Source organism: Oncorhynchus nerka, linkage group LG9b (assembly GCF_034236695.1).
Source record: "Oncorhynchus nerka isolate Pitt River linkage group LG9b, Oner_Uvic_2.0, whole genome shotgun sequence".
Taxonomy (NCBI): Eukaryota; Metazoa; Chordata; class Actinopteri; order Salmoniformes; family Salmonidae; genus Oncorhynchus; species Oncorhynchus nerka.
This window is the reverse complement of record NC_088424.1, coordinates 34,916,826-34,944,509: the sequence shown is the minus strand read 5'-3', so window position 1 is coordinate 34,944,509 and position 27,684 is coordinate 34,916,826. Positions and strand designations below refer to the sequence as shown.

The 27,684-nt window shown below is 45.4% G+C and overlaps 1 protein-coding gene across 2 annotated transcripts in view; it reads right to left on the bottom strand.

Annotated features, from left to right (window-relative positions):
- LOC115114713 (ephrin type-A receptor 3-like) overlaps positions 1-17,153 on the bottom strand; it is a 229,942-nt gene extending 212,789 nt beyond the window's left edge. For both annotated transcript variants that reach the window (XM_029643184.2, XM_029643185.2), the window contains exon 1: positions 16,830-17,153. In XM_029643184.2, the coding sequence (XP_029499044.2) occupies positions 16,830-16,938 (109 nt within the window). In that variant the 5' untranslated portion in view covers positions 16,939-17,153. The remainder of the gene's footprint in view (positions 1-16,829) is intronic.
- Between the last annotated feature and the right edge of the window lie 10,531 nt (positions 17,154-27,684).

The window sequence follows — 27,684 nt, the reverse complement described above, 5'->3', positions numbered from 1 at the left end:
AATTCCTCTCTGCGGGGGACAATTTCCTTGGAGAAGAAAGCACAAGGATACAATTTTAGTGGGTCTCTCTATCTTTGTGACAAAACTGCCCCCACACCCACCTCCAATGCTTCTACCTCAACTACAAAAGGTAGCGTGGGATCTGGGTGTTTAGCAAGGGGGCGGAGGTGAAACACCCCTTGAGGAGACGAAAGGGCTCGTCGGCTGCTGGAGACCAAACCAACCTACGAGTCCCACCCTTGAGGAGGGAGGTGAGAGGGGCACCGACGGCGCTGAAGTTAAAAGGTAAAAGTTGGCAAACCCCTTGATGGTGGTTGGGACTGGCCATGACCTTACTGCATCTACCTTCTTGTCCTCCATCCTCACTCACTGAGGGCTGATTTGGTAGCCCAAGAAGGAGACAGCCCGCTGGTGGAATTGCCACTTCTCCGCCTTGACGAACAGACAAGAGGCGTTCCAGGACTGCTCGAACGTGAGTGATGTGATCCTCCAGGTTGGTTGAGAAGATCAGGATGTCATCGATGTACACAATCACCTGACATCCAAGCATGTCCCTGAACACCTCGTTGACGAATGCCTGGAACACTGACGGAGCATTGGCTAAGACAAAGAGCATAACCAAGTACTCGTAATGACCAGATATCGTGCTAAATGCCGTCTTCCACTCATCCCACTCCCGGAAGCGAATAAGATTCTAGGCACTCTGCAGGTCCAGTTTGGTGAAGAACTGGGGCCCGTGGAGCTGCTCGATGGCTGACGGCACCAGCGGGAGAGGTTACCAATAGTTCATGGTGATGTCATTCAGTCCACGGTAATCGATACAAGGGCGTAATCCTCCCTCCTTTTTGGCCACGAAGAAGAAACCAACTGACCCAGGGGACGTGGACCTGCGGATGAAACCCTGTTGGAGTGCCTCTTGAATGTAGTCCTCCATGGCCTGGGTCTCAGCCTCTGACAGAGGGTAGATGAGTCTGCGCAGTGGTGTAGCACCGGAAAAAAACGTAAATGGCATGGTCCCATACTCAACCATGAGATGGTAGGGTTATGGCGCTGAAGCCAAGGATGATCTTGTGAACTGGTGCACTGGTGATGAAGAAGGGGATGTTTTTTCTGGTGATTGGGCACCATGGTGAGTGGTTGGGTGATGCTTGTGATGGTTCCAGATCCTAGAGGCCGATTGTCAAGACCTTGAACCGGAAAAGGAGAGGAGAGTGGGTAGGTGGTAATATTGAGAGAGGAGGCAAGGGTCTGTTCCATAATGTTCCCCGCGGCGCCAGAATCCACTAAAGTTGTAGACACATGGCATGAGGGACAGTCAGCCAGAGTGATGGGAACTAAAAAGAGTAACAGGAAGAGCAGTAAATGGAATACTCACTTCTGGTCTAGAGGATGTAACATCACGTGACCGTCCCTCTGCTCTAATGGATCCCGGATTCTGAAGTAATGGACAATGCTGGCGCTTGTGCCCTCCCTGGCTACAATACAGACAGAGCGCCAGCTGCATCCGTCTGCATCATTCCTCCGCGGGAAGGCGTGTGACCCCTACCTCCATGGGTTCAGGCTCTGATCCTGAACACTTGCCGAAGGAGGGAGAGAGGTGATGTAGATGCCGACGCTACCAGAGGTTATCCAGACGGATGTCCATCACAATGAATGCGTCCAGGGTGAGGTTGTCATCTCGGCAGGCCAGTTGCGCTTGGACCTCCTTGCGCAGACCTCTTCTAAATAACGTACTGAGCACGGGCTCATTCCATCCACTGGAAGCTGCTACAGTCCGTAAGGTAAGCACATGCTCAGCAGCCATCTGATTCCCCTGCTGGAGCTGAATCAGATGCTCACCTCCCTCTCTGCCCTCCGCGGGATGATTGGAAATACATTTAAACATGTTACATTGAGCTGGTTGAATGGAATATAAATGACAGTCATCCAATATGCTGTAATAGAAGAAATGCCAAGCTCATTAAAAAAAAGACATCGTCCTCCCTAATCTTAAACGGCACCGACCGCTATTGATGCACACATACAGTACAAAGACACAATGCCGGCACAAACACACTGTCTGACGCACAGACCCATTCACAAAGTAAAGATATAGAACTAGAACTGTTCGTTCTTCAAAGATATAATAGATTTAATACATTCTTATAGCAATGTTTTTACAGTGTGCATGTGTGTGTCAGACTATCTATGGGGAACAAGCACTCTCAGACGGAACGTCTGGAAAACCAACAGAGTGCAGAGAAAGGTCAACTCAAGACAGACCCCAATGGAACCCTGACACACACACACACACACACACACACTGTCTCAGAGCTATCACACAGACAGTGGTCACAGGAAGGTAAATTGGGCAAGAATAGTGAGTTGCGAACAGGCGGACGGCTACACAGTGGGAGTGGAGGATGAATGTGTCAAATAGGAGATAGTGGGAAAGAGACAGATCTAGATACCTATGGAGAATCCCAATTTAAACTAGGACAGGTTCTCACCACTTCACATACTGATTGACTGACAGACTGACTGGCTGACCAACTGAGTGGCTGACTGACCGACTGACTGACTAACAGACTGACTGGCTGGCTGACCAACTGACCGACTGACTGACTGGCTGGCTGACCAACTGACTGGCTGACTCAGCGGCTGACCGACCAACTGACTGGCTGACTGATTGATTGACTGGCTGACTAGCAGCTCTAATGGCATAGCCACAGTCACAGACATGAACACCTTGAACTCATAATGAGCATGACTACCGGTTGAGAAAGGGAAGGGGGAGGAGAGGGAAGGAGAGAGTGAGAGAAGGGAGAAAAAGGAGAGAAAGAAGAGAGAGAAGGAGAATCAAAGATGTTTAAGGGGTAAACGAACGAGAGAGAGCCTGAGAGAGAAAGAAAGAAAGAAAGAAAGAAAGAAAGAAAGAAAGAAAGAAAGAAAGAAAGAAAGAAAGAAAGAAAGAAAGAAAGAAAGAAAGAAAGAAAGAAAGAAAGAAAGAAAGAAAGAAAGAAAGAAAGAGCAGGTGAAAGGGTAACCATTGATGAAAATGAGGGTGGGTGAAGAGGAGAGGGCATTGGCAATAAAAGCCTGAGCCTAAAATCCCATAGAAGCCAAACCAAATCAGTCCCACGGTGTTGGTTTACAGTCCCACTACTACTGCCATTCAGACCCACAGCATTGGGCACCCTTCACACTACACACTACTGGAGGAAAGAAGAGAAAAGAGTGGGGGGTTGGAGGGATGGAGGAAAGTAGGCATCAAACAGGCCACTTCAATTAAGACAAATAAAAGGCCAGCAATGAAGAAAGGGGCAAATGGAGAGAGATGGGAGGAATAGAAGTGGAGAAAAGAGAGTGCTAGAAAGAAGAAAAGTGCGGGTGGAAGAAGTGGACAAAGGAAAATAGAGGAGAAGAAGAGGGATATGGGGATGTGAATTGAAGATGCGTGTGTTTGAACTGATCATTCAAAGTCCGGGTAGCCATTTGATTAACTGTTCGGCAGTCTTATAGCTTTAAAGATCGGACCCTTTCTTTCAATTTTCGCTGAAAATGATATACCCAAATCTAACTGCCTGTAGCTCAGGACCTGAAGCAAGGATATGCATATTGTGGAAATGTGAAATGTATGTAGGAGAATATAACACATTAGATCTCGTAAAAGATAATACATAGAAAAAAACATGCGTTTTTTTTAATACATTTTTTTCATCATATTTGAAATGCAAGAGAAAGGCCACAATGTATTATTCAAGCTTAGGTGCAATATAGATTTTGATGGCAGTGGTTTATGTGCAAAGTGTTAGATTGATCCAATGAACCATTGTATTTCTGTTCTAAATGTTGTATCAACAAGTCTGCCCAAATGTGCCTACTTAGTTTATTATTACAATTTCATGTTCATAACTGTGAACTCCCCTCAAATAATAGCATGTTATTATTTCACTGTAATTTAAGCTTTCTGCCCATATCAGATATGTCGATGTCCTGGGAAATGTTCTTGTTAATTACAACTTCATGCTAATGTGAGCGTACCAAGTAATTAGGCGTCACTCTAAAGCGGGAAGGTGGAATAAACGAGTCAGGAAAAAAGGTTTTTCTGATTGAACACGGTTCTCTATTGAGAGTATTTTGTCAACAAAAACATTCAAACATAATCAATGAAAAATCTTCCAAGGAAAAACACACATCTTCTTCTCCAGATGAAACAAGAACACAATAGGATAATCTTTAAACTATAACAAACATAAATCACGGTTTTGTCACCGTCTTAGTGGTTCTTTCAGCACAGCTTCTCTCTCTCGGTGGCCATCTTCCAGAGATAGTTTCCTCTTCTCTTCTGGTTCCATTCTCTCTTTTATAGGGGAAGGAGAGTATCTCATTAGTACCGTCAGCTGTGCTTAATTGACTCTGGTTACCTTGTCTCCCAGGCTCTGTTGGGCAACTATCCATGAGCCCAGCCTGCTCTCTAGTGGTCCGTCCACATACCTTCCCCCCCAGGACCGAACCGGAGGGTCGGGCGCCAGACGCACCGTCTTGGTCGCGTCGGGACAGCGCGTCTGCATTCCCGTTCCTCGATCCGGCCCTGTGGATGACATGGAAAGAGAATGGTTGTAAAGACAAAAACCATCTGGCTATTCTGTTGTTATTGTTTCTCTTACCAGCCATCCACGTGAGGGGCGCATGGTCAGTAACTAATGCAAACCTCCGACCCAGTAGGTAGTACCGGAGATAATCGAGGGCCCACTTGATGGCTAAGGCCTCTTTCTCTACGGTCGCATACCTCTGTTCCCGATCGCTGAGTTTCCTACTAATGAAGAGAATCGGCTTCTCTGCTTCACCTTTACCCTGAGCTAGTACGGCCCCGAGCCCTGTATCCGAGGCGTCGACCTGCACAATGAACTCTTGTGAGAAGTCCGGAGCCTGTAGAACGGGATCAGAACACAGGCCATCTTTTAACAATTGAAAGGCCTCTTCCGTCTCGTCTTTCCACTCTACCTGGTTTGGCAGGTTTTTCCTGATGAGGTTTGTGAGGGGGTTGGCAATGGTTGCATATCCCGGGATAAAACGGCGATAATATCCTGTTATCCCTAAGAAGGCCCGAACGTCTCGCTTGGTCCGGGGTCGAGGCCAGTCACGAATTGCCCTGGTCTTCTCTGCCTGTGGGCGTATTTTCCCATTCCCCACGGTGTACCCCAGGTATTCCGCTTCGGACAAACCCAGGCAGCATTTATTTGGATTGGCTGTCAACCCTGTGGCTTCCAAACTCACGAGCACCGCCCGTAATCGCAGGAGGTGACTATCCCAGTCCTCGCTGTGGATGACCACATCGTCTATGTACGCCGCTGCATACTCTTGATGGGGCCGTAGAATGGCATCCATGAGGCGTTGGAAGGTTGCAGCGGCACCGTGCAGTCCGAAGGGCATCCTCACATACTGGAAAAGCCCCTCTGGAGTGGCGAAGGCAGTCTTTGGGCGATCCTCCGGAGCCACCGGCACTTGCCAATATCCCTTCGTCAAATCCAGGGTAGTGATGAACTTGGCCTTTCCTAAGCGCTCCAAGAGTTCATCCACGCGGGGCATGGGATACGCATCGAATGTAGAGATGGCATTCACGCCCCTAAAGTCGTTGCAGAGTCTCATACTACCATCGGATTTGGGGACCAGGACTATGGGACTGGACCACTCACTCGTCGAGGGCTCGATCACGCCCATCCTCAACATCTCCCTCACCTCTTTCTTAGCGATGACTCTGCGAGCCTCAGGAATCCTGTAAGGCGGATATGCACCTTCTTGCCGGGTTCAGTGTGGATATGGTGGAACAGGACATCTGTTTGTCCTGGGAATGGAGAGAATATTCGACCGAAGTTCATAATCAGCTTGTCTAGCTGTCTTGACTGCTCCGGTAGGAGAGTTTGGCCACGGCGCACCTGTGGTAGAGCCTCCTCTTTTCCTTTGCCCTCCAGGGCCATCAAAGCCACCTCCTCCTCTCGTCCATGGTATGTCTTCAGCAGGTTTATGTGATAGATTTGGACCTTCTTCCTCCTGTCAGGTTGCTTGATGAGGTAATTGACCGGTGAGACCCTTTTCATTACCTCGTAGGGCCCCCTCCACTGCGCCAGCAAGCGATGTTCGGCCGTGGGCACAAGCACCATCACTTTCTCTCCCACGGTGAACTCACGGGGGTCGCAGACTTATCATAGGCCCGGCCTTGGGTCCTTTGGGCCTTCTCCATATGCTCCTTGACTATGGGCCACACTGCTGACAGGCGGTCTCTCATCAGGGTAACGTGTTCTATTGTGGATCGAAAGGGGCATGGTTGGGTCTCCCAGGTCTCCTTGGCTAAGTCGAGGATTCCTCGACAGGGTCTGCCATAGAGCAATTCAAACGGAGAGAATCCAGTGGATGCCTGGGGTACTTCTCGCAGGGCAAACATTAAGTGTGGGAGAAGCATGTCCCAGTTTTTCCCATCTCGGGACACCACCCTTCTCAACATGCTTTTTATCGTTTTGTTCAGCGTTCACACAACCCGTCTGTTTGAGGGTGGAATATGCTTGTACGTATCTGTTGAACCTGATATAACCGACACAAGTCCTTCATCAACCGGGACATGAACGGGGTTCCTTGATCAGTCAAGATAGTCTTGGGGAGGCCCACACGAGAGAACATCAGGAATAACTCCTTGGCAATTCCCTTTGACGACATGTTACGCAGGGGTATGGCCTCCGGGAACTTGGTAGCGTAATCTATAACCACTAGGATGTACTCGTGTCCTCTGGCGGATTTTGGGAGGGGTCCTACGAGGTCCATAGCTATGCGTTCAAAGGGAGTCTCTATGATGGGGAGAGGAATCAAAGGGTTACGTAGGTGTGGCCGTGGGGCTGTACGTTGACATTGATCACACGTCCTACAATACCTGGCCACATCCCGGGTGACCCGGGGCCAATAGAATCTCTGCATGATTCTGTCAATAGTCTTGTCTCGTGCCAGGTGTCCTCCTAGGACGTGGGAATGGGCTAACTGTAGAACTGTATCTCTGTATGGCCTAGGCACCATTAGTAATTCCTGGTTTTCCCCCTTCGTCGTACGACCCAGTATAAGAGACCCCGCCTGATTGCATAGTAAGGAAGAGGGGCTCACCTGATCCATCGACGTTCCTCCCGTCGATCACCTTCACCTTCCTCATGGCCTCCCTTAGGTCTGGGTCTCTATGCTGCGAGGTGCCGAACTGTCCCTTTAATTCCTGGGGCAGGTCGACCTCGGTAGAGGGATGTGGAGGTTGTTCCACATCCCCATCAGGGGTGACCGAGGAGAATCCCTTCCAGGTTCCCTCCTCGGATGGAGCTTCAAATATATCCCTTAACGCCTGGTTGCTCCTTCCTTCCTGCGTTGTGTATAGCCCTTCACATGTGTCTTCATCGGTGGTTTCTTGGAATATCTGTCGTAAACGTTGGGTCGCTATTTCTTCCTCTGCTGCAGAGGACGAGGACGCGGCTACGTCTCCTTGTAGGACTACTACCTCGGGCTTGGATTTTCTCTTCTTTCCTGTCCCCCTTCTTCCCGTGCATAACGTCATCTGCCGAAGCTCCTTATATAAGGGACAGTCTCTCCCGATCAATAATGGCACCTTCAGCTGCGGCACTTTCCCGGCCCTGACTGTACACCTTCCTTTTGGAGTGAGAATAGGCAGATTCACAGTGGGGTAATAGTGGGTGTCTCCATGGATACAGGATACGGCTACTTTGTCTGGTAGCAGTGTTGCGGAGGTCACCATCCGCTCCTCTACTAACGTAACCATACTTCCCGAGTCGAGAATAGCTACCACATCTTGTCCTTCGACTTGCACCGGAATCTCTGATGCTGGGGCTATCTCTGCTAACCAACAGTGTTGATCCTGCCCCCTCAAAACGGGATGTGTGGGGGTAGGCAGTGATGACTCCGTGACCATGGGCTCATCCTTGCTAGGACATTGTGGGGCATAATGGTTGGGAGACTGACATTTATAACACCGACCCTGCTGTGTGGTGGCTGACTTCTCCCACCTCCGGGAGGGGCTTGGACGTTTCGGTGGCGAGCGCGCGGGGTGAGTCGTGGTACGGGATTGCACGACTCCTTCCGTTCCTCCTTGTCACTTTTTAACAACTCCCCTGTAGACCGATATGTTTCCACCGCCTGGGCTATGTCGTCGGCTGACAACGGGTTGGCTTGCCCCACAACCCTTTTTAAGTCACTGGGTAATTCTCTCAATATCTTGTCCACAACGAGTCTCTATCACATGTCCTACTCCCTTTCCAGGTTCTAGCCACTGTTTCGTCAGTCGTATTAAGGCGAAGATCTGGGCACGGACGGGTTGATCAGCTGTATAGGTCCATTGATGGAACTTTACAGCCCTATCTCTGGCAGTCAGCTGGTACCGGGACAGGATCTCGGTTTTTAGTCGCCCATAGTCCGCAGCTTCGTGGGAATCCAGGTCAAAATAGGCTTCCTGAGCCACCCCGGTCAAAAGAGGGGCTAATGCGCTCGCCCATTCTGTGGGCGGCCACTCTTCCAAGGTGGCCGTCCTTTCGAAGGTCATGAGGAAGGCCTCAATATCATCCTCCTTGGAGAGACGAGGTAAGATGGCGTGAGCAGCCGCTCTTGGCTTAACTCTAGGTTCTTCTAGTCGGTTCAGCTGTTGTTGCAGGAGTTCTATGGTTGTCCGCTGTGCCGTGATCAATTGTTGTAGTAGGGCGTTATCCATTGTTCTTGAATGGTTCCTCCGGGTCTACTGGAAGAATCTTGATTTACTCACTTATCCTTGTGTCACTCGTCCACCTAATGCCCGTATCCTCCACCAATGTGAGCGTACCAAGTAATTAGGCGTCACTCTAAAGCGGGAAGGTGGAATAAACGAGTCAGGAAAAAAGGTTTTTCTGATTGAACACGGTTCTCTATTGAGAGTATTTTGTCAACAAAAACATTCAAACATAATCAATGAAAAATCTTCCAAGGAAAAACACACATCTTCTTCTCCAGATGAAACAAGAACACAATAGGATAATCTTTAAACTATAACAAACATAAATCACGGTTTTGTCACCGTCTTAGTGGTTCTTTCAGCACAGCTTCTCTCTCTCGGTGGCCATCTTCCAGAGATAGTTTCCTCTTCTCTTCTGGTTCCATTCTCTCTTTTATAGGGGAAGGAGAGTATCTCATTAGTACCGTCAGCTGTGCTTAATTGACTCTGGTTACCTTGTCTCCCAGGCTCTGTTGGGCAACTATCCATGAGCCCAGCCTGCTCTCTAGTGGTCCGTCCACACTAATCACATTAGCGCACGTCAGCTCAACCGTCCCGCGGGAGGGGACCGATCCCGTAGAGGTTCAGGAGCTTTTTGCAACCAGTCACAATGCACTAGATAGTGCAGCTGTAAAACTTTTTTGAGGATCTGAGGACCCATGCCAATACTTTTCAGTCTCCTGAAGGAGAATAGGCATTGTTGTGCCCTCTTCACAACTGTCTTGTTGTGTTTGGACCTTGGTGATGTGGACACCAAGGAACTTAAAGCTCTCTACCTGCTCCACTACAGCCCTGTGAATGGGTACATGCTATGCCCTCCCTTTCCTGTAGTCCACGATCAGCTCCTTTGTCTTGATCACGTTGAGGGAGAGGTTGTTGTAATGGCACCACACTGCCAGGTCTCTGACCTCCTCCCTATAAGCTGTGTCATCGTTGTCGGTGATCAGGCCTACCCATCATCGTGTCGTCGGCAAACTTAATGATGGTGTTGGAGTCATGCCCGACCACAAAGTCATGGGTGAACAGGGAGTACAAGAAGGGACTAAGCATGCACCCCTGAGGGGCGCTCGTGTTGAGGGTCAGTGTGGCAGATGTGTTGTTGCCTACCCTTACCACCTGGGGGAGGCCCATCAAGAAGTCCAGGATCCAGTTGCAGAGGAAGGTGTTTATTCCCAGGGTCCTTGGCTTAGTGATAAGCTTTGAGGGCACTATGGTGATGAATGCTGAGCTGAAGTCAATGAAAAGCATTATAATGTATGGGTTAATTTTGTCCAGCTGGGAAAGGGCAGTGTGGAGGGCAATAAAGATTGCGTCATCTGTGGATCTGTTCGGGCGCTATGCGAATTGAAGTTGGTCTAGGGTTTCTGGGATGACCGTGTTGATGTGAGCCATCACCAGCCTTTCAAAGCACTTCATAGCTACAGATATTAGTGCTACGGGTCGGTAGTCATTTAGGCAGGTTACCTTGGTGTTCTTGGGCACAGGGACTATGGGTGGTCTGCTTGAAGCATGTAGGTATTACAGACTCGGTCAGGGACAGGTTGAAAATGTCTGTGAAGACACTTGCCCGCTGGTCAGAGCATGCTCTGTAATCCATCTTGCCCTGCAGCCTTGTGAATTTTGACCTGTTTAAAGGTCTTACTCACATCTGCCACGGATAGCGTGATCACACAGTTGTCCGAAACGGTTTGTGTTCTCATGCACGCTAATGTGTTGCTTGCCTTGAAGAAAGCATAGAAGTCATTTAGCTAGAATGGTAGGCATGTGTCACTAGGTAGCTTGTGGCTGGGCTTCCCTTTGTAGTCCGCAATAGTTTGCCAGCCCTGCCACATCCGACGAGCATCAGAACCGGTGTAGTAGGATAACATTTTAAACCTGTCTTGACGCTTTGCCTGTTTGATGGTTCGTCGGAGGGCATAGTGGGATTTCTTATAAGCGTTAGGGTTAAGAGTCTGACATCTGACCACTTCCGTATTGAGCGAGTCACTGGTACTTCCTCCTTTAGTTTTTGCTTGTAAGGAGGAATCAGGATGGTGGAATTATGGTCTGATTTGCCAAATGGAGGGCGGGTGAGAGCTTTGTACACATTTCTGTGTGTGGAGTAAAGTTGGTCTCGAGTTTTTTTCCTCTGGTTGCACATGTGACATGCTGGTAGAAATGAGGTAAAACACATTTAAGTTTTACTGCATTAAAGTCCCCGGCCACTAGGAGTGCCGCCTCTGGATGAGCATTTTCTAGTTTGCTTATGGCCTTATACAGCTCGTTTAGTGCGGTCTTAGTGCCAGCATCGGTTTGTGGTGATAAATAGACAGCTATGAAAAATATAGAGGAAAACACTCTTGGTAAATAGTATGGTCTACAGCTTATCATGAGGTACTCTACATCAGGCGAGAAAAAACAATACTTTTTTATATTAGATTTCATGCACAAGCTGTTACTGACAAAAAAGACACAGACCACCACCCCTTGTCTTACTGGATGTAGGTGTTCTGTCTTGTCGAAGCACGGAAAACCCAGCCAACTGTATATTATCCATGTCGTCGTTCAGCCACGACTCGGTGAAACATAAGATATTACAATTATGTCCGGTTGGTTGGATAGTCTTGAATGGAGCTCATCCAATTTATTCTCCAATGATTGCACGTTGGCCAATAGGACATATGGTAGAGGTGGGTTACCCACATGCCAACAAATTCTGACAAGGCTCCCGGATCTGCCTCCCCTCAATGGGTGTCTCCTCTTCATGAGAACGACAGGGTTTTGGGCCTGGTCCGGGAGCAGCAGTAAATCCTTCACATCATCTTCGTCCATTTCGAGGTGAGTAATCGCTGTTCTGATATCCAGAAACTCTTTTCGGTCATAAGAAATGGTAGCAGAAACATTATGCACAAAATGAGTTACAAACATCGCAGAAAAACCCCAACAAATTAACACAATTGGCTAGGAGCCCGTAAAATGGCAGCCATTCCCTCCGGCACCATTCTTATCTCTTGCCATGGCAAGCAAGTTAGGAGATCAATGGAAGATGGAATTAAAATGATGGAATTAAAAATGTAATGAGAAGGACAGGCTACAAAAACAAAGAACCAACAAGTAGGCTGCTACTTAACACTTTGAATAGAGTTGTTGTTGTAACTGCAGCCTATGTAGCCTATATTAGCCAACCCAGCTAGGTAGCTAACTAGCTATGTTAACTAGCTAGCTTCTCTAACTAGCTAGTCAAAACAGGTACTATGTAATCCGATTAGGTGATAAATAACCTAGCTTTGGCAGCTAGAAGTTAGTAACTAGTGCGAGTCAACTTGGTTGCTGCTGTCTCTCTCTCTCTCCTCATCACCCTACTCAGCCACATACAGTCACAAACACACAGCATGGTCCCTCCCCCGCCTGCTACTAGCACGTTCATTCCTCTCACCTTCAGTGTGTGCAATAACAGCTTCAGTGAATAACGTATAAAAGAAATCTGCTTCTTCCCTCACTTGGATTGGATCAGACTGGATCTGGACAGGCCCGGGTCTATACAGGGCCGGATCTGGTTGTCATTGGGTCCGTTCGGACTGGGTCTCTATAAATATTATGGAGGAAAGCCCCGGGTCCATTTCGAAATGGGTCAAAGTTTTTGCACTCGGGAAGACCTCTAGTGAGAGGGTGTACCAGACGAGGGAAACGGAGCAAAACGTCTAACAGTCAGGCCAGGGAAGCTGTGTGCGTTTGTGTGTGTGTGTGTGTGTGTGTGTGTGTGTGTGTGAGACCTGTAAGCTCTATGTGGCTACATATCATTACCGCAGCCTTCCTGAAGCTCAAGGCTCCTAATAAACTGTAATACAGCTAATAGAGGGACAGGTCAGTTGCAGTAGAGAGAGAGGAGGGAGAGAGAAGGATGGAAAAAGAGAGAGTGAGAAAAGGTTGGAAAGAGGGAAAATTAGTTGAGAGAGAAAGAAGAGAGGTATGGTAAAAATGAATGGGAGAGAGAGCTGGGAGAGAATGGGGGAATGAAACAGAGGAAGACATGGAAGAAGAAGATAGAGAATGAGGGTAGAATTAGGAAGATCAAGACAGAGAAAAGGGAAGAGAGAAGATCAATGTCCTCATCTGTCCAAGGGCACGGTTGTTACAAGGAAGGGAGACCTGCCAATAACTACAACTATTACAGATTAAAGCAATTAAACCACAGACGACCTCTGCCCTCATGAATACGGTTTCCCAGGAACCTGAGGAGTGTGCGTGTGTGTACAAGTGTTTGTTTTTCATATGCTTGCATCGGCACTAATAAGCATACTGGTGATTACTTGTGGGAATGTGCGTGTGTGTGTGCATTTGCGTGTTCATGTGTGTTTGTATGTGTCTGGGGGGTATCATTTAAAACCAGTGAAGCACACTAAACAGACTGGGAGTTCAAGCTAGCAGAACTAAACCATTAATCTATGTAGTGCAGGCCGTTTTGGTGCTTGGTCAAAGTTCAAATCATCCTGGTGTACATTCTGCTGGTGTTAAATGAAATATACAAACAGCATAACTAAGCATAATTCACGGTATGCTTCGTTAACACGTGGGCCATATTCATTATTGCATAATCCATAGAAATGTTTTGGGCAACAGAAAACAAAAACAAGCATTTCTCATTGGACAAGTTCAGGTCGTCGCTCCCTGTTTGCTTCTGTTTGGTTCCTAGTGAATTTGACCCTGAAATCATAGTCAACAGGGCCACGTTCAGCAGCTAAACGTTGTTGAATGCTGCAGACAGAAATGCCATGAACAGAGAACATGTGGTTTCTTATTGCACATGTCAGAGAGGCATGTTTGTTCTACATAGTATATTTCTATCTGAATATTTCCAAAACGTTGTGTACTGCTCAACCGGCCCATGGAGCGCCCTGTGTGAGTCTCCCCTCAGAGCTGGGAATGACAGTGAGTTGAAGCACCATCTGCTGCTTGACATGGTCACTACACCTTTTTTCTCTCTCTCTCTCTCTCTCTCTCTCTCTCTCTCTCTCTCTCTCTCTCTCTCTCTCTCTCTCTCTCTCTCTCTCTCTCTCTCTCTCTCTCTCTCTCTCTCTCTCTCTCTCTCTCTCTCTCTCTCTCTCTCTCTCTCTCTCTCTCTCTCTCTCTCTCTCTCTCTCTCTCTCTCTCTCTCTCTCTCTCTCTCTCTCTCTCTCTCTCTCTCTCTCTCTCTCTCTCTCTCTCTCTCTCTCTCTCTCTCTCTCTCTCAAAATTTCAGGGGCTTTATTGTCAATGTGAAACATATGTTTACATTGCCAAAGCGAGTGAAATTAGATACTAAACAATAAAAAATAAACATCATACACAGTTCATTATACACAAATGTCATATTATGTCTAGGGAAAAGGGATAGGGGGATACCTAGTCAGTTGTACAACTGGATGCATTCAACTGAAATGCGTCTTCTGCACTTAACCAACCCCTCTGAATCAGAGAGGTGCAGGGGCCATATTTGACATCCCCGTCTTCGGGTGCCCGGGGAACAGTGGGTTAACTGCCTTGCTCATGGGCAGAATGACATATTTTTACCTTGTCAGCTCGTGGATTCGATCCAGCAACCTTTCGGTTACTGGCCCAATGCTCTAGTGTTGTAATAATTTGCAAAAAAATAAAGTAAAAAATTAAAATAAATAAACATAAATATATTTTAGGTCTCTCTGTCACTCTCACTGTAGTGGCCTGGAGGATTTCCCCTCAGTCCAAATCAAACCACTAATCACATGTCATCACATTCATATTCACCTCTATTAGCCTCAGCAGGAGCTTACAATAACACAAACACATTTTCAGAACTACACACACACACACACAGAGCAATTGCTCAGTGAGCAATCACAGCACGAGAGCCAAGAATGATAGAGAGGGAAAAATAACAAGGGTGAGAAAGGGAGAGAGAGAGAGAGAGAGAGAGAGAGAGAGAGAGAGAGAGAGAGAGAGAGTTTTATTTGCCGCAAGGAAAGACAAAGCAGAAAGTACTTTGGCTCTGAAAACAGGTTTCATTGGATTATACTGTCTACAGAAAGCAGCACACACACACTCGCACACAATGTGTACTTGGAGTTGCAAATTAGACCACTAGTCGGAGGATGAGAGGGTGACAGCAGGATACTGACATTAACGGACTGTCAGTGTTGCTTCACCTACGGCCTATGACCTGCCTTCTCACTTCAGTCTTCGAATCATCAAGATAATACAGGACAGAACAACACACACACACACACACACACACACACACACACACACACGCACAAATCTAAATCAGGGGTGGGCAATTCCAGTCCTCGAGGGCCTGATTGGTGTCACAGTTTTGCCCCCAGCTAACACGCCTGACTCCAATAATCACCTAATCATGATCTTCAGTTTCGAATGCAATTTGATTAATTAGCTGTGTTTGCTAGAGATGGAGAAAGTGTGACACCAATCAGGCCGTCGAGGACTGGAGTTTCCCACCCTGATCTAAATCAGCACGGGTTTCCTTCGCTTCCAGTAGGTTTCATCATGCGTAGAAGTCATTTGATGAATTTTTTAACACTGTGTTGTCTTTTCTCAAGCTGTGTCTTTTGTTTCCGGTGCCTGCTGCCTTCCTATCCCCTGAGTGGGACTGTACAGTATGAACTACACAGTGTGTGTGTGTGTGTGTGTGTGACATACAATCAAAGACACAACTGATATTCTCTTTCACTTCACTGCAACGACACTGTTCAACCAACAAGATCTCACAGCAGAATTAGACTTTCATCCACATTATGGGTTAAGTTTAGGTACTCATTCCGAATGGTTACGTTAAGGGTTGAGGTTTGGGATCGGGTTATAACCTCAAATAAAAATCCAGTGTGCACGACTGGGATCAAACACGCATTCTGTTCCAGAATCATGGGATCCATGGGATTACACACACAGGATTACACACACAGGGTTAACATTTGGGATAGGGTTAAAACCCCAAATTCATATGAAAGCAGCTGACACAAGAGGCATCACTGGCCACCAGGGTGGATGTGTGTGTGGGGGGGGTGAGAGTGAGAGGGGGGGTGAGCTTGTCAATAGGACGTATAGCTCCGCATGTCCAATACGAAAGCTTTGTTCTAACACCTTACGGAGTACCGGCTGCTCCAGTCACAGACACGCCACTAAACGGGAGAAAGGAAGGCTCGGGAAGTGCTTCGAAACTCAGAACTTTCACAAAAATGTATTCACTACGAATATTAGTCAGATTATGTCATAACACAGTTGTAAGAAAGTATCAAGCAACTGGACAGTCAATTCATAACTGATTAGTAATAACTGCACACATAACGCATAAACATCATTACATGATCAAACCACAGAGTGATCAAATATGTCTCAAAGACAGTGCTTATAGAATTTCACCCATATGACAATCTCTTCAAACCCTGTGCTTGCGGATCTACATTTAAGTAGTTAGGAGGGGAGTAGTTACTCAGCAAATGGTCCGCTCTAATTTTGAGCTGAGTAGGCATATCAATGTTAATACAATAACGAAGAGAGAGCCCCAGCAGCAATGTGTGACAAATCTACTGTAATTGCTAGCTTAGTCCTGATTTGAAACACTGCTGTAGCGTAGACCAGTAGCCCTTACTTGAAAATAATGTGCCATCATTATCAGGCCTAATATCAGTATTATTATTATCAAACCCATACAAGTTGAATGTGTCTTAAAGGTGAAATGTGTCTTCAACCATTGCCCAATACAAGAAAAGCTATAAATTGTGCTTCTGAAGTTAAATCATTTCTTTATTTCTCCTGCGCATACCATGTTGCCTCCACATATATCTCCAAAAGCATTGCCTCGATGCTATACAAATTTAATGTCGTGTTTCATGAAGAATCTACAGTTTCCCATGCTTCTACACCGCTTTCCGTGCCCTAGCTGACATTATGGATGAATCATACCGACCACACCGTCAGTGAACTTAACGAAGCGACTCTATACCGTTACGTCCACGGTGGACTAACGGGGGCTCCCGCCTTCCACCCACCGCAACAACCCCCGCGGTTCAAATCACCGAGTCAAAACCAAAAAAATCGTTAACCACTCTCTTACCTTCATTCTCCGGGTAATTCCGTAAGCCTTTACATGGCGCAAACGCGTGAAAAAGAAAGGGGGAGAAAATGAAAAGGGATGGATAGATCCCAGGGAAGACTCGTGCCATTTTTCAGGCTGCGCCTTGCGCTCGCTGCATCCCTGTTTCGTGTAGAGTTGGTAAGCGAGCCCTCGTGAATGAGCGGAGTAGAGGAAAGAAGGAAAAGAGAGAGAAAGCGAGAGAGAGAGAAGGGAAAGAGGAGGAGACGAGAAGGAGGGTCCAGCGCGAAGCACGCGCTGTCAACCACGGGCGAGCCCTGAGTGGTGTCGAAGTGCGAGAACCCGGGCAGTCGTGACACACACACAAACTATTCAAAGGGCACACGCAGGACTGAGATCCTCATCACTGAATTTCGGACGTTTGGAGAGCGCATATGGAAGGAATGCTCCAATTTGCGTAAAGATGACCATGACTCCTGTTTCTGAATCCAACTGAAAATGTATGGCTGAAAGTTAATTATATGGGGAGATGATTTTACCATGGAATATCTGGGACTAACAGCCCCTATATAGCCTTGGTGTCTTATACTGTTGATTGGACCATTAACGCTTTTTTATGACCATTAGAGACTCGATGCATAGCCTAGCCTAGCAGTAGCGGTGCGTGGATAAAATCACTGGAGAAGCCGTATTACAACCTATGTGTCGTGATTATTCCGTTGCTCTATAAACTGTTATGTCATGTGCGACCGTGATATATTGGCCTAAAGGCAGAGACAATAAGAAGACATTGTGGAATAATACATTCAACCAAACCTTTGTTTTTTATCACAAAACCGGATAGCGACCTCTATCCTCAAGTCCGGCAATGCATATTGCATGTACAGTAACAGACAGTTACATGACCTACAGAATGGTCAAGCAAGTTAATGTTTCCCACATTTCGAACAACTAAATAACTATTGATTTAGAACCACAGAGAGATACCGCAAGTAGCAAAGAAAGTTGCCTCCAATATTATAGCACCATTTCAACTTCAACATTTCAACATGATCAAATCACCTCTGCTTAGTCTAATACAGTGACAACTCAAATGTACCAAAAACGGTTTAGTCCAATCAACATAAGCTAAATATGATGTGACTGTCCATGGTTCTGATTTGTGTGTGTATGCATGCACGTTGTGCAAGTAGAAAAAACATGTTGACTCACGCTACTTGTAGAGAAACACCAATTCCTTCCTCCTCTTTCATGTTGCTGAAACGGTCTATCACTCTGTCATACAGTACACCTTTTATTTGTCTTTGTCCTAGGCTACATGGCTAAAATACTTGATTGCCTAACTTCCATTCATGGGCAATGTTAGCTAGTTAACATTAGCCTTCATCTAACTACATATGAAACTTCCATCCTCTCAGGCCGAGGACACAACAATGTATGAATTAATGGTTGGTGCAGAATCCCCATTGTAATCATTGGCCAGTACTGACAATTAAGTAAAACCGGAAGTCCAAATATCTATCTCCATCCATGGCTAATTTAGGAAAGGGCCCATTTTAGCTAGCTAGCTGCCATCGGAGGACAACAACACAACAAAATGCAACAATTCAAATTGTTCTGTCAATGACATGCTCTCAATGGGATTTGATAGGAGTGACGCTAAAATCCAAGCTGGATTCATATGACACTTGTTTTGCTGCGCCAGGACCATTCACAGTTAAGATCACTCAGTTTAGCTAAATGCTGATGTGCACATTTTTATATATTTTTTTATCAAGGGAGGGCAAATGCTTGCTGGCTTCCCTTGCCTTCAATGCTACAGAAACAAAGGGCCGAGCACGCCCCCATTCTCTTCAACAGGGCTGTAGTGGTGCGGGTTTAGAGCTTCAAGTTCCTCGGTGTCCACAACAATAATCATCTATCATCGACCCAAAACACCAACAAAGTCATGAAGAGGTTACGACAATCCCTCTTCCCCCTTCACCATTGAGAGCATCTTAACTGGCTGCATCACCGCTTGGCTTGGCAATTACTTCGCTTCCGACTGCGCTTACAGAGGGTAGTGCCTACTTCCCAGTACATCACTGGGGCCGAGCTCCCTGCCATCCAGGACCTCTATACCAGGCGGTGTCAGATGAAAGCCCTAAAAATTGTCAAAGACTCCAGCCACCCAAGTCATATAATGGTTTCTCTGCAACCCCACAGCAAGTGGTACCAATGCACCAAGTCTGGAACCAACATGACCCTGAACAGCTTCGAGCCCCAAGCCATAAGACTGCTCAATAGTTAGTTAAATAGTTTTAACTTCACTAGGGTAGGGGGCAGCATTCAGAATGTTGGATGGAAAGTGTGCCCAAATTAAACTGCCTGCTACTCAGGCCCAGAAGATAGGATATGCATATAATTAGTATAGAAACCACTTTAAAGTTTCCAAAACTGTTAAAATAATGTCTGTGAGGATGACATAACTGATATGGCAGGCGAAAACCCGGAGAAAATCCAACCCGGAAGTACTATTATTTTGAAAGGCTGTTTTTCCATTGAAAGCCTATCCACCATACAAAGACTTAGGACCCAGTTCATGGTCTCTATGGCTTCCTCTACATGTCTTTAGGCATTGTTTCAGGCGTTTACTCTGAAGAATTAGGGAGATACAGCACTTTCAATCAGTGGCCAGTGGAAATTTCCATTCATCAGCCATGTGCCTGGAACGCGTCTTTCTTGTTTCTCCTTTCCTATTGACGAAGCTTTTTTTAATTATTAATTATTCATGACAAAAACAACCGGAGGATTGATTTTAACCTGTTGCGTCGAGCAATCCCATATACAGGAGCGTAATTATAGCCTCAAGCTCATTACCATAACGCAACGTTAACTATTCATGAAAATAGCAAATGAAATGAAATAAATATATTGGCTCACAAGCTTAGCCTTTTGTTAACAACACTGTCATCTCAGATTTTCAAAATATGCTTTTCAACCATAGCTACACAAGCATTTGTGTAAGAGTATTGATAGCTAGCATAGCATTAAGCCTAACATTCAGCAGGCAACATTTTCACAAAAACAAGAAAAGCATTCAAATAAAATAATTTACCTTTGAAGAACTTTGGATGTTTTCAATGAGGAGACTCTCAGTTAGATAGCAAATGTTCAGTTTTTCCAAAAATATTATTTGTGTAGGAGAAATCGCTCCGTTTTGTTCATCACGTTTGGCTAAGAAAACCCCCCGAAAATTCAGTCATTACAACGCCAAACTTTTTTCCAAATTAACTCCATAATATCGACAGAAACATGGCAAACGTTGTTTAGAATCAAACCTCAAGGTGTTTTTCACATATCTATTCGATGATGTCATTCGTGGCAGTTTAGTTTCTCCTCTGAAGCGAATGGTAAAATACATGATTGGAGCTGGAGATTGCGCAATAATTGCAACGGAGGACACCAAGCGGGGCACCTGGTAAATGTAGTCTCTTATGGTCAATCTTCCAATGATATGCCTACAAATACGTCACAATGCTGCAGACACCTTGGGGAAACGACAGAAAGTGTAGGCTCATTCCTTGCGCCTTCACAGCCATATAAGGAGACATTGGAACAAAGCGCATTCAAAATCTGGGGCATTTCCTGTTTGAAATGTCATCATGGTTTCGCCTGTAGCATCAGTTCTGTGGCACTCACAGATAATATCTTTGCCGATTTGGAAACGTCAGAGTGTTTTCTTTCCAAAGCTGTCAATTATATGCATAGTCGAGCATCTTTTCGTGACAAAATATCTTGTTTAAAATGGGAACGTTTTTTTATCCAAAAATTAAAAGAGCGCCCCCTATATCGAAGAAGTTAAACTTCGCTTGGCATGTTTCTACTAACTTTTTTTGTACTTTTTTAAAACGTTTCATCTGGACTTAGTGCACGCATCTTAAGCATTCGAATTACTGGACAAAACAAAAAGGAGGTATTTGGTAATAAAGAGGGACATTATCGAACAAAACAAACATTTATTGTCTAACATAGAGACCTGGGAGTGCCACCAGATGAAGATCATCAAAGGTAAGGGATTCATTTTAATGCTATTTCTGACTTTTGTGACACTCTCCTTGGCTGGAAAATGGCTGTATGTGTTTCTGTGGCTATTAACCTAATATAATCGCAAAGTGTGCTTTCTCTGTAAAGCCTTTTTGAAATCTGACACAGCGGTTGCATTAAGGAGAAGAGTATCTTTATTCGTATGTTTAACACTTGTATCGTTTATCAATGTTTGTGATGAGTATTTCTGTAATTTGATGTGGCTCTCTGCACTTTAAACAGATGTTTGTTTGAGACAATACATTTCTGACCATAACGCGTCAATGTAAACTGAGATTTTTGTTTATAAATATGAACTTTATCGAACAAAATATACATGTATTGTGTAACATGAAGTCAAATGAGTGCCATCTGATGAAGATCATCAAAGGTTAGTGATTCAGTTTATCTCTTTCTGCTTTTTGTGACTCCTCTCTTTGGCTGAAAAATGGCTGTATGGTTTTCTGTGACTAGGTGCTGACCTAACATAATCGCATGGTGTGCTTTCGCAGTAAAGCCTTTTTGAAATCGCACACAGTGGTTGGATTTACAAGAAGTTTATATTTAAAATGGTGGATAATACTTGTGTATTTTGGGATTTCTGTTGTTTTGAATATGGCGCTCTGCAATTTCACTGGCTGTTGTCGAGGTGGGACGCTAGCGAGAGGTTAACCAAATAGCTACCCAGACAATCTGCCTTGACCCTTTTTTGACTCGTCACATACACTGCTGATACTGTTTACTACCTGTGTCACACCCTGATCTGTTTCACCTGTCTTGTGCTAGTCTCCACCCCCCACCTGGTGTCTCCCATTTTTACCCCTTTAGTCCTGTGTATTTATACCTGCATTTTCTGTTTGTCTGTTGCCAGTACGTCTTGTCCCGTCAAATCGTGCCAGAGTCTTTCTTGAGTTTTTTCCTCTTACTGGTTTTTGTTCTAGACTCCCCGGTTACTACCGGTTTTGCCTGTCCTGACCCTGAGCCTGCCTGCCGTCTACATCTGCCAACTATTACCAGGGTTACGAACCCTGCCTGTCCTCAACCTTCTTTTTGCCTACCCCTGTATATTAATTTAATATATGAGACTTGAACCATCGGCCTCACGTGTCTGCATCTGGGCCTCATCCTGAGCCATGGTACTCTGTGGAGATTGGAGAACCTTCCAGAAGGACAACCATCTCTGCAACACTCCACCAATCAGGCCTTTATGATAGAATGGCCAGACGGAAGCCACTGCTGAGTAAAATGCACATGACAGCCGGCTTGGAGTATGCCAAAAGGCACTTAAAGACTCTCAGACCATGAGAAACAAGATGACTGCAGGAATGTCCACCAGAGCTGTTGCCAGATGTTAATTTCTCTACCGAAAGCCACCTCCAATGTTTTTTTCGAGAATTCGACAGTATGTACAACCGGTCTCACAACCACAGACCATGTGTAACCACGCCAGCCCAAGACTTTCACATCCATCTTCTTCACCTGTGGGATCATCTGAGACCAGCCACCCAGACAGCTGATGAAACTGTGGGTTTGCACAACCTGTCAGAAACTGTCTCAGGGAAGCTCATCTGCGTGTTCGTTGTACTAATCAGGGTAGTTTGGCGTCGTAATCGTGGTTAAATGCTTACCTTCGATGGCCGCTTGTACGCTGGAGAAGTGTGCTCTTCACAGATAAATCCCAGTTTCAACTGTACCGGGCTGATGTCAACCACCCAATGGTGGCTGTGGGGTTATGGTATGGGCTAGCATAAGCTACGGATAACTAACACAATTGCATCTGCCGCCATCACCTCATGTTTCAGCATGATAATACCCCATGTCGCAAGAATCTGTACACAATTCTTGGAAGCTTACACTTCTGCCATGGCCTGCATACTCACATGACATGTCACCCATTAAGCACGTTTGGAATGCTCTGGATCAACGTGTACGACAGTGTGTTCCAGTACCCGCCAATATCCAGCAACTTCACACAGCCATTGAGGAGGAGTGGGACAACATTCCACAGGCTACAATCAACAGCCTGATCAACTCAATGCGAAGGAGATGTGTTGCGCTGCATGAGGCAAATGATGGTCACACCAAATACTGACGACGGGTTTTCTGATCCATACTCCTACTTTATTTTAAATATGATCTGTGACCAACCGATGCATATCTGTATTCGCAGGAACGTAAAATCCATAGATTAGGGCCTAATGAATCTATTTAAATGGATTGATTTCCTTATATGAACTGTAACTTAGTAAAAGCTTTGAAATTGTTGCATGTTGCGTTCATATTTTTGTTTAATTTGAATTTGATCATCTATGCAAGTCAGTTAAGAACCAATTCTTATTTACAATGACGGCCTACCAAAAGGCAAAAGGCCTCCTGCGGGGACAAGGGCTGCGATTAAAAAATAAATAAAAATAAAAATAAATATAGGACAAAACACACGTCACGACAATAGAGACACCATAACTTTTATTATTACATGTTTTACTGTTTCTTTCTCTCTGCATTGAGACACAAAGATGAGTTTCACACGGTTGATGTTTTTCTTGTTTATCTCATGTCTATCATCTTTCTCCCTTCCCTTCTTTCAACCCCTCCACCCTCTCCCCTTTCTCACCCTCTGTCTCTCTCTCCCCTCTCGTTCACTCTCCCCCTTCCCTCTCTTTCTCTCTCTCCTCCAGCCTCTCTCTGTCCTAACTTCTTTAAATCCCCCACATCCTCTCATTTCTCTTTCCCTCCTCTCCCTCCTCTCTCTCATCCCTCATTCCCCCTCTCTCCCTCTCTCCCCTCATCACTCTCCCTCCTCCCCTCCAATATCTCCCTCCTTTCCCCTGCCTTTCCCTCCCCTCATCTCTCTCACTCTCTTCCTCTCCCTCCTCTGTCTCCCTCCTCTTTCCCACCTCTGTATGTTGACCCTCTCTTCCCCTCTCTCCTTTCTCACCCCCTCCCTCCTTCACCATCTCCCTCTCTCACTTTCCTCTCTCTTCTCCTCCCTCATCCTCCCCTTCTTTCTCACTCCCTCCTCCCCATCCTTTCTCTCTCCCTTATTTTCCCACTTTCTCCCCCTCCCTCACTCTCCCCCTTTCTCTCTCTTCTCCCCACTCCGTTTTCTCTCCCCCTTCTTTCCCTGTCTCCCCACAGACAGACAGACAGGCACACAGGCAGGCAGACACACACAGACAATTTCACATTTCTAGTCAATCTAAAAAAAAGTCCAATATCTTCTTCAGAATCCTTTTAAGAATTCATAACAAGACAATTGTGTCCAATGAAGGTCAATAATGCTTTTTGTTTGATTGAATTCAAATTTCATATGCCGGGTCACGACAGTCCCATGGTCACAAATATGTACAATTTGGGAAGATTCAACCTTTTTAACCATTCGGAACCGCAACTAAGACCCCCAAAGTCACTTCCTGTAATCGCAGGAAGGAGAATTTCAATGCACGGCCTCCTGGGGACACTGTTTTACGATATGCAGCATCTATATTTTTTAACTAAACAATGAATTTGGCTTTACTGATATTAGCACATTAAAACACATTGAATAACATATTCATACATGGAAAAACAGATAATGAAAACATTTACAAAATACAGTGAGATACAAAAGTATTGGGACAGTGACAATTTTGGTGTTGTTTTGCCTCTACTCCAGCACTTTGGATTTGAAACGATACAATGACTATGAGGTTAAAGTGCAGAGCTTTAATTGTAGGGTATTGTCATCCATAACGGGTGAACTATTTTGAAACTACATCACTTTTTGTACATTTTGTATACATTTTAGGGGACCAAAAGTATTGGATCCAATTCACTTACATGTGTATTAAAGTTTAGTGTTTGGTCCCATATTCCTGGATGCATTTGCTGTTTGTTTTGGTTATGTTTCAGATTATTTTGTGCCCAATAGAAATTAATGGTACGGATAAAATGGTACCATTCTTTATTCATGGCTGTGTTCTTAGGCAAAATTGTGAGTGAGCCCACTCCCTTGGCTGAGAAGCAACCCCACACATGAATGTTCTCAGGATGTTTTACTGTTGGCATGACACAGGACTGATGGTAGCGCTCACCTTGTCTTCTCCAGACAAGCTTTTTTTCCGGATGCCCCAAACAATCAGACTTCACCCCAGTCCTCAGCAGTCCAATCCATGTACCTTTTGCAGAATATCAGTCTGTCCCTGATGTTTTTCCAAGAGAGAAGTGGCTTCCTTGCTGCCCTTCTTGACACCAGGCCGCCATCCTCCAAAAGTCTTCGCCTCACTGTGTGTGCAGATGCACTCACACCTGTCTGCTGCCATTCCTGAGCAAGCTCTGTACTGGTGGTGCCCCGATCCTGCAGCTGAATCAACTTTAGGAGACGGTCCTGGTGCTTGCTGGACTTTCTTGGGATCCTGAAGCCTTCATCACAACAATTGAACCGCTCTCCTTGAAGTTCTTGATGTTCGGATAAATGGTTGATTTAGGTGCAATCTTACTGGCAGCAAAATCCTTGCCTGTGAAGCCCTTTTTGTGCAAAGCAATGATGACGGCACGTGTTTCCTTGCAGGTAACCATGTTTGACAGAGGAAGAAAAATGATTCAAAGCACCACCCTCCTTTTGAAGCTTCCAGTCTGTTATTCAAACTCAATCAGCATGACAGAGTGACCTTGTCAGCCTTGTCCTCGTCAACACTCACACCTGTGTTAACGAGAGAATCACTGACATGATGTCAGCTGGTCCTTTTGTGGCAGGGCTGAAATGCAGTGGAAATGTTTTTGGGGGATTCAGTTCATTTGCATGGCAAAGAGGGACTTTGCAATTAATTGCTATTCATCTGATCACTCTCCATAACATTCTGGAGTATATGCAAATTGCCATCATACAAACTGAGACAGCAGACTTTGTGAAAATATATATTTGTGTCATTTTCAAAACTTCTGGCCACGACTGTACATTAATTTATGTGGAATCGACCATGATTACAGATAGTCCTAAGTTAAACGCACAAGTATCATACCCCCAAAACATGCTAACCTCTTACCATTACAATAACAGGGGAGGTTAGAATTTTTGTGAGGTATGATATTGATGAGAGTATCACCTTCGATGGTGGGATGCATCCCAAACAGTTTGGATGCTACACACAGAAGTTGGTAGATCGGCAGTACTGACTTCAGAAGAGTCTTGTGACATTTGCACATTAACTCTAGGTCAGGCTTCAAGTGAGGCCTACCTTTCTGCCATGTAGTGGACGGAAGGGAAAATGTATTAATTGTTAATTGAATTCAGGTTAGGGTTGTGTCTATGGTTGAGACCCTAACCCTAACTCCAGCTTCATATCAACTCCTGGCTCAACCCAAACCCTAACCCTCGCTTCATCTTCACATTTTACCTCAACCCTAACCCTCGCTTCATCTTCACATTTTACCTCAACCCTAACCCCCGATTCATCTGCACATTTTCGCTCAACCCTAAACCTAACCCTCACTTCATCTTCACATTTTGGCTCAACCCTAACCCTCGCTTCATCTTCACATTTTGGCTAAACCCTAACCCTCACTTCATCTTCACATTTTGGCTCAACCCTAACCCTCACTTCATCTTCACATTTTGACTCAACCCTAACCCTAACCCTCACTTCATCTTCACATTTTGACTCAACCCTAACCCTAACCCTCTCTTCATCTTCACATTTTGGCTCAACCCTAACCCTCACTTCATCTTCACATTTTGGCTCAACCCTAACCCTCTCTTCATCTTCACATTTTGGCTAAACCCTAACCCTCACTTCATCTTCACATTTTGGCTCAACCCTAACCCTCACTTCATCTTCACATTTTGGCTCAACCCTAACCCTATCTCTGGCTTCATCTTCACATTTTGGCTCAACCTTAACCCTAACCATAACCAATGTTCTCTCTAATTTTTTATTTCACTGAGCAAATTTAAGGTCTGCTGAGTGCAAACTTGAACGTTGAGAAAATTCTGTGCAACTTCCGGAGGGCGCGTTGACTGTAAACACTGAGACTGTATCTGCTTTAAGTTAGTGGTCAAGTAGGCTACTGTGGCTATTTGATCATAACTTAGGCCTACCAGAATGGTCTACCATCAAAAACAATGGAGAGAATGCATCCCATAACATTTTAACATTGAAATAGCTGTTCTATCATTCAGCCTACAATGGCAGCCAATGTGTGGATTCCAATGTAGGCCTACATTTCATTAGCCTTTTTTAAAGACATGCAGGGCTTCACCTGTTTTTCCACTTGTCCACTTGTTTATCCACCCTGTAACTCTCATCTTTTCCCTTTGACAGCAATGTATTGAGCTACTGTGACATTTGATGATGGGCTTATGGGTTGATGAGGGGCTAATTATGGGCTGTTGATGAGCTGATGATAGGTTGATGATGGGCTGTTGATGGGCGGATGATGGGCTGATGAGGGACTGTACTAATTGATCTATAAGCCATTCCAAATCACATTACATCAACATTTCTATGAGTTGATTTCCTTTTAACCCCGATTTTAAACCAAAATAATTTGAGTTTATTAACTCAATCAATTATGAATCAATAGACCTTTTAATGTTGTTCTGATGTCTTCGCCCTGTGGTTCATCTGCAAAATAGAGTCGTCTAGGTCACCACGGACAGGCTTGGGGGATTAATGCTGGGTCACGACCACAATTATATTTACCATGGAAAGTGTCTCTTTATCGCACTTCTGTCTGAAACCAGGCTCCTGAAAGACGCATAAAAACACCAAGTACATACACTGATTTACATTGTTGCTCTGCTCCATCCCCCAGTGGTTCTGTTTGTACTGTC